Source organism: Parus major, chromosome 1A (genome assembly GCF_001522545.3).
Source record: "Parus major isolate Abel chromosome 1A, Parus_major1.1, whole genome shotgun sequence".
Taxonomy (NCBI): Eukaryota; Metazoa; Chordata; class Aves; order Passeriformes; family Paridae; genus Parus; species Parus major.
This window is the reverse complement of record NC_031773.1, coordinates 69,628,970-69,636,428: the sequence shown is the minus strand read 5'-3', so window position 1 is coordinate 69,636,428 and position 7,459 is coordinate 69,628,970. Positions and strand designations below refer to the sequence as shown.

General features: G+C 53.1%; 1 protein-coding gene across 1 annotated transcript in view; it reads right to left on the bottom strand.

Annotated features, from left to right (window-relative positions):
- Window positions 1-825: 825 nt before the first annotated feature.
- Window positions 826-7,459, bottom strand: part of LOC107205152 (sodium- and chloride-dependent GABA transporter 2-like) — a 29,882-nt gene continuing 23,248 nt past the window's right edge. The window contains exons 9-15 of the mRNA XM_015629392.2: window positions 5,796-5,920; window positions 5,181-5,293; window positions 4,903-5,040; window positions 3,793-3,895; window positions 3,078-3,178; window positions 2,481-2,651; window positions 826-1,336 (exon numbers count right to left, since the gene is read on the bottom strand). Of these exons, the coding sequence (XP_015484878.1) occupies window positions 1,217-1,336; window positions 2,481-2,651; window positions 3,078-3,178; window positions 3,793-3,895; window positions 4,903-5,040; window positions 5,181-5,293; window positions 5,796-5,920 (871 nt within the window). The 3' untranslated portion in view covers window positions 826-1,216. The remainder of the gene's footprint in view (window positions 1,337-2,480; window positions 2,652-3,077; window positions 3,179-3,792; window positions 3,896-4,902; window positions 5,041-5,180; window positions 5,294-5,795; window positions 5,921-7,459) is intronic.

The window sequence follows — 7,459 nt, the reverse complement described above, 5'->3', positions numbered from 1 at the left end:
CCTGTGTCCCTGTGTCCCGGTGTCCCGGTGTCCCGCACCAAGGCTGGGGGCCTGGGGCCACCTTGTGGCTAATAGCGCGGCTTGCGCTAATTCGCTTTAATTCGCTTTAATTCGCTTTAATTCGCTTTAATTGGCGTCCTGCTCTGGCCGTGGCGTGGTGCCCCTGTGCGCCTCCGGCTGCTGCCTCAGCCCTGTCCGGGCTCCAGCTTCCTCAGGCTTTCCTGGGAGCCATCCAGCTTCCCAGGGTTATGTGTCCTCTGGCTGCCCTCCTCGGGTGCTGGGGCTACAGCACTTAAAACAAAGGCTCTTTGAGTTTTATTTCTTTTACCCAAACAGCCTGGAAGCCAGGGGCCCTATTTGTTGACATAACATGCAGATTCCGTTTCCACCGCTCAGCCCTTCTTCCATTCCCAGGAAAACAGAAATGACCGGCTCCAGAGCACCTGGAAGGTGGTCAGCACGGAGAAAGACACAGACCTGCAGAGACGAGGGAGAGCTTCCCATGATCTCTCACTTGTGAGAGGAAAACACAAATCCACGTGCTGCTCTCAGACCCCAGGAGCAGCCCAGTGACTCACACAGATCACTTCTGTCTGGGAGCTGGCAGTGGCTCCAGCAGAAGGTGGCATTGCACTCTTCACCAGGGTACCCCAGGCCTGTCACCTAAGAGGAGCCACTGAACCACTGCTCCCTGTTCTCCTTCCTCTCTGGCCACCTTCCCATATCCCTGTGCCAGCACAACAGAGATCCAGACCTGGATGCCCAGCACATCTCACCCAACATCCCGCTGGACACCAGTGGGACAAAATAGAGACAGAGCAGATCTAGTCAGGAAAAACACAGATTTAATGGAATGAATGGAGAAGCTCCCAAAGTCCACATTGGAGCCACAACTCTGAGACTCTGACACTCTTTTCTGCAGGGTCAGTCCTTCCTTTCTGCCCACCAGAAGCCTGGCAATGCTCAGGAACACTGGTGCTTGATGTGCCCCTTCAGAGCTCTCTCCAGGGGGAGAATTAAGGTGCATTGCTAACTCCACACAGACCATCTCCATGGCAGCCTCTTCCTCAGCCCTTCAAATCCTCCAGGGAAGGGAGCTCAGCCCAGAAATCCCTCTCTTCTTGGCGAGAGAAGAATCCTTGTGTTATCCAACAGGTGGCAAAGGCTGTACAGAAACCATGCTGGGGGAAGGGAGGGAGGGAGAGCCACGCCGGTCCTAGCAGTGAGACTCGAGCTCTGTCAGCATCAGGAGGCCAGCTCTGGTGGAGGGAAGGGGCTGCTCTGTGCCCGGCCTGGAAGGCAAGTCCTCAAGTGGGCAGGTGAGTTGGCGAAACCTCTGGAAGGCAAAGACAGGCACTAAAGAGCTGCAAAGACAAGAAGTGACCTGGGCCCTCCCCTACCAGTCCTGGCTTTGGTTCAGCCAGCCAGGCCCAGCTGCAGATCTGGTCCATAAATGCCAGAGATGTCCAAAATAAGAACAGTCAGTACTTCAGACACTGAGGGGATAAACTCAGTCTTCCAACCCCTTGTCCCAAGAGAGGCACTGAACACATGAGACTCTAACACAGGGATAATGAAGGAAAGCTCTGTCCTCCATTTGCTCCAGAGCAGGGTTAGAACACAGTCTGAAGGAAGGCTGGTGACCGAGTGCCTCCAGGCAGTGCCCTCCATCAGCACAGAGCCTGTGCACACAGGGCTGCCTTCCACTGGGACAAGTTCAGGACAAGTTCATGACAAGTTTACTCTCACACCACACCACGCTGTGCAGCCTTGCCATGCCCCTGCAGCTGTTCCCACTGCTGCCTGTCTGTGCTGGACACAGGGGTCAGGGGCCCACTGCTGTCACAAGCCATTCTTGAACACGTGCAGGAGGCAGGGAGTGAGAGGGATCCTGGGGGTTCTGGGCTGTTTGTGAAACCTCACCCTGAAATCACGAGCTGTGGCAGGGATGGGATGCTTATCTGGAGCTGGTTTTTCAGCTCCCTGCCCCTGCAGTGTATTAAAAGGCAACCAGCAATGCATCACTCTGGAAGCAGGAGAGAACCAGAGCACTAAAACTGAGGGGACCTCCAAATTCCCTGTGATTCCTGCATTCCAGCTCTATGGCCTCAACACAGACTGGTGAACTCACTGATCATAATGCTCAGGGGATCTGGAGCTATCTCAGAGCAAGTCCTCAAGGCTCAGTTAAGGGCAGCATGGAGATCATCTTTATTCTCTCCATCTAATGACCTTTTTCCTGGTGGTACTTGCCAAGAGACAGAAGAAATTAAAAAAGGGTGCCACGAGGCAGCAGCCAGCTTGGAGCAGCCCTCCAGCAAGGCAGAACTTTAAATAACAGGTCTGATATAGCAATTAACTCATTTAATTGATTTATTCTTTGCTCCTTGCTAATCAACCTGCAACATGCAGATGATTCTGCTGCAGGGCTGGAGCTCAACCCAGAAGCACATGCCCCAATCCCAGAGCACCAACCTCACCTCTCTGAGGGAGCCTTTGATAGTGGAGAGTTTGTAGAGGATCCAGAGAGGGATGCACACCATGGAGGAGAGGGCCAGCAGCCAGCCCAGGGTGTCTCCCCACCATGGGTACACGTACTTCTTGTTGTACGTCAGTGGGGTGTATTTGATCAAAGAAAACAGGAAGGTTGCCTGGCAAGGTGAAAGAGACCAGGAAAAAAAGAGAAAGAAAATCAACACCATGAGCAAAGAGAGGTCTTCCTGGTGAGTACACACCTGCACAGAGACTCGTGGTAAAAAGGAGCACCTCAGGGCAGCAGCAGAGGAGATTTCCATTAAGCAGGGTTTGCTGGGACGGCCTCCAAGGGCAACAGCCCTCATGGCATCAAGGAGCTTGTCCCACTAGCACACAGCTCTGTCACAGCTTAGCCTCTCTGTTGTTGAGTCCCACACCCGGCCCCCAAAGCCAAAGCACCACCAGCAAAAGGCCCCACAGTCCAGGCCACACAACCCCCCATACATATGCACGTCCCTCTGTATTTATGTGGGTGTCTGTATCTCAGAGGCTCCCAGCTCTCCCATCTTCCTCCCCAAGCTCTTCCTCCTGTGTGTCCTCACCATGCAAACCGCAGGGGTGATGAAAAGCCAGCAGTATTTGATGGTGGGCCACGGCCGGTAGCCAATCATGTCCTCAATGTTATCGTAGAAACGCTCAGCACCTGCAGAAGAGGGTGAGGATGGGACCCCTCACTGCCCCCAGGGAAGGAGGGCAGCAGGGTCTGTGTGTGCAGGGCCCTGCTTCACCACTCTTGAGGTGCAGCAGCCTCAGGGTAGCCAACAGTCGGGTCAGGGAGCTCCTCAGGAGCGTGGCCAGCTTTGGTCCTTGTCCTGGACTGACTTCCTATCCCCCCAAACAGCTCAGCAGGCCAGCAGGGCCATCCCCTCAGCATCTCCAAGGCTAGCAGCTCAGCCCAGGTTTTACCCATACCTGCTGACTGTCAAGACTGAGAGAGGGCTCTCAAAAATGTTCGAGTCTCAAGCCCTCTGAACAGAGGTTGAGAAGAGATTTTTCAGCCAGCTCCAATTCCCCAAGGAAGGAGGTCTCAAAAGAGGGAACACATAGAAACAAACGGGATATCTGCCAAGCAGATCCCCCAGGGTGCTCCTGTGAGGAAGTCCCTGCCAGTTGAGTCCAGGGGCACCAAAGCAAAGGTTTAGATTCTGCCTTGCATTGCCAAGCCATTACCAAGCTGAGCTATGGACCGGCATTTTGAGGATGAAGCAGACAAGAGCGCGAGGGGCCAGAGCTGTGGCCCCCCTAGTTGGTACTCACCATAGACCCAGGCGATGCAGAGAGTCTCAAAGATGGCCACAAAGAGCAGGCACATGCCACTGGCAGCATAGTAATCAAAGAGCTGGAAGACATACATCCCACCCTGGGAAGGCCCAAGTGGGCAGCAAGGTGAGAGACAGGGGAGAGGAATCAGGCAAAGAGGCAGAGCAGGAAACAAACTCAGAGTCATCCCCAGAGCTGGAGGCATCTCCCTTTCTGGGACAGGGTTTCAGCCTGACAGAGACATGCAGCCACCCTGCTGCTCTCAGGAGTCTCTGCAGCCCTGCATTTCAATGTAAGGCAGCACAGCAGATGGCAACTGACTGCCAGAGATTGTGGGGATGGTTTGGGAGAAGACAAAACCTAGGCAGCTCTTGTGGCTGGAAGTCAGGATGGAAAATCCCTTTAAGGTACACAATCTATCTGATTGACTTTAAAGTCCCAATTTGCAGAAGGAAATAACTGCATGCAGCCTTGTGTTCTCACTGCCCATGTGTGCAGGGCTGTCTGCAAAACAGGCACAATGTTGCAGGTACAACATCAGGAACAGCTTTTCCAACAGTTATGCCCAAATGAGAACAGAAAGTGCCAAGAGCATTCTGACAGCATCAATCCAAACACGCGTATTGTTAGGCAGAGTTAAGGGTTTTAAACAAGAACAGTTTAGCTCCCAGGCAATAAATCACAAGGATAATACAGATGATATCAGTCTAATAGATAAGGGGTGGACTCAGGCCTGATGAGTTAAGTGTTCCTGCAGCTCCATTCAGGAAGAAAGAGAAGGACAAGGGCACTCCCCTTCCCATGCAACAGACTACAGCTGTAAAGGTTAGGTCTGTGTCAAGATAAATTTATAACCAAGACCCAGGCTGTCCAGAGCCCCAGCTATCAGTCATGGCAGGAGAAGTACCAGGACTGTGACTGGCACAAGGGGGAAGGGCTGGAAGGGAGAACGTGAATGGCACGAGAAGGGCAGGGCAGCCTCCTGCAGGCCCAGGGCAGCAGGATGGGACTCAGCAGCAAGCTCTTGGCCCCAGCGTAGACCTCACCACCCCCCAGCTCCCACTCTGTCCTGTCAAGCACCATGCAGGTGCTCAGAGCCCCAAATACCTCTGTGAGCATCACCAAGCCAACCAGGTAGGAGAGGATGGAGACCAGCAGGATGAGGGTCTCGCGGCGGTTCTTCTTGCGGAAGATGGTGGGGTACATGTCCACAAGAGCCGTCACAAGGCTCTCCACACAGACAAACTGCAAAAAGCACAGATCCCACCTCTGTCAGCCCATCAGCCTCCCAGCCCCACTGGCTCCTCCTCAGCCAAGTTGAAGCCTGTCCTGAAGAGACAGTGGATTTTGTCTGGTAGGGAATCGCTCTGCTCCTGCAGCTTTACCTGGCTGTCCAGTCCCAGCAAAACAACCATGAGGAAGAAGAAGCACGCCCAGAGTGGGGAGAAGGGCAGCATGACCACAGCCCGAGGGTAGGCGATGAATGCCAGGCCAGGCCCTGCAGGGAGAAGGGCTTTGAGAGAGCAGCACGGCTGTTTCAGAGGCAGCCACCCAGCCCAGGCACAGCCTGTGGCCATGCAGCCTCTCCACAGGACAACCCGTGCTGTGCATGAACTCGGGCTCCTGGAGCAGGGAAGGAGAAGCAGGAGGGGAGGTAAGGGGACACAGAAACCTCTGCCTGCTTCCCCTGGGAGCCGGGGGAAGCCTCTGAGCCCAGGGAGCACAGCACAAGGCTGGGCATGTGCCATGCAGTCACCCCAGCACCCTCCCCACAGGAGACAGCAGCTGCCTAACCCCAGCCCTCACCCTTAGAGACAGCTTGTATTAGGCTCAAACCTCTGCATCTCAATTCTTCTTGAATGTGCACTCATTTGCTCTCATTTCTCCTTTTTGGGGGCAGAGAGCAGGGGATGGGAACCTGCAGCTGCAGGCATACCCCGGTCTCTGGGGGCTCAAGTGGCAGCACCCCACAGCCCCATCCCACCAGGGTCTCCACTCACCTGACTCGGCCACCTCGGCGATGGGCACCCCCTGCTCCTGTGCCATGAAGCCCAGGATGGAGAAGATGGCAAAGCCAGCCACAAAGCTGGTGCCGCTGTTGAGGAAGCACAGTGCCACACAGTCCCTGGGAGAAGGGGGCAAAGCATCAGCCAGGTATGGCCCACACCTCATGGCAGCCCCCCAGGGCAGCACCTGCTTCTCTGCCCCAGCCACTGTGTCTCTCCCAACACACCTGCAGCTTGACTTATCACTGGGAGCTGCAGAAAGATGCCCCAGGCTGGACAGCACAGCAGGACTGCCCCAAGGGCAGCCTTGTCCAAGGACAGCATAAAGATGCGTTGCTCACCCAAGCTCCTTGCTGGTGAGATAGTCTTCCCTCACATCTAAATGCCAGGGGTTTTTTTCTGTTTTTTTCCTCTCTCTCCCCTGGTCCCTCCTGTAGCAGCATGTAACAGTTTATTTTTGTCTGAGAAGGGAACATGTTTTTTTTCCTTAATAGATTTCTCAGACCAGTTACAATCTTCTGGGCTCTCAGCACTACCAGGTATCTCCTGGTTTTTGCATTATGAGAAAAAGATAATCACAGCCATCCAATTTATTTTCTCTAGTCTATTCCCTTTTGTCTCTGTTTCATCTCATTCTCATCCATCAACACTTTAAACTGAACATCTCTTATCTATCCAATTCCTTTCCACGCTTGAGTCTCCCTAGTCCCCTTGTGACTGCAACCCTGGGGACAACAATAACATTTGCAGCAACATTCTGAGATATTCTGAACCAAACTGAATGCACCCCTTCTGGCATTTCATGGCCTGCTCTGACTTTATTAAATGCTACTCTGCAAATCCAGTGTGATTTTTCTGTACCAGTCTTCTGTTACATAGTATTTCTGGGGCTTTGTGCTCCTGCTTGCATGTTAACTAGGTCAGAGCCCCTGCATCATACAAATTCAAATTATTCCTTCCAAAGCACAGTTCTTTGCATTGTCAAGGGCTGCACAGCACCCAGCACCATTGCTCTGCCTTGGCATTTGGTTTCTAAGGCACAGTGAATATCCCAGCTGGAAAGGAAGACTACATTCCACCAATCCCAGGTACCCAATGGGAAGCCCAAGACAGAACATCATTTCTCCAGTGGCTATAAATTTCCTACTCTCCACTCAAATGATATTCTCAGTAATTTGATACAAATTCTCACATGTTTCAAATAGTTCCTCCTCCTTCCTGGTGTTTCTCCCTCTTTCCCCTGGATGTATCCATGACAGGTCACACCCTCCTTGGAAAGGCGTGGGCTGGAAGGTGTTCTCCCATTATCTGGAAGGTGGGAAGGGGTGTCATGGTAGAGAGTAAAATGAGGGGATGGTCAGATCAAAGAGATCTCTGCAGATTTACACCTGAAAGGGAGCCAGGAAGACCTAGAGAATCCCCTTGCTGTTGCAGGAAACAAGAAATGGTCGATACTGTTTGATGCCATCTTGGACACTGCCAGATGAACAATGGTTTCTACTGCCTACATGATTTTCCAGGTCACCAAAGGTTACACCTGGTGTAACAAACTGGGGCACCATGCTGATGTCTCTGTTCCCTGCTAAATCCTGGTTCTGTCTTCTCATCCAAACTCAGCCTGTAGAGCACAGGAGTGACCCATTAAAGCTGGGTCCTGT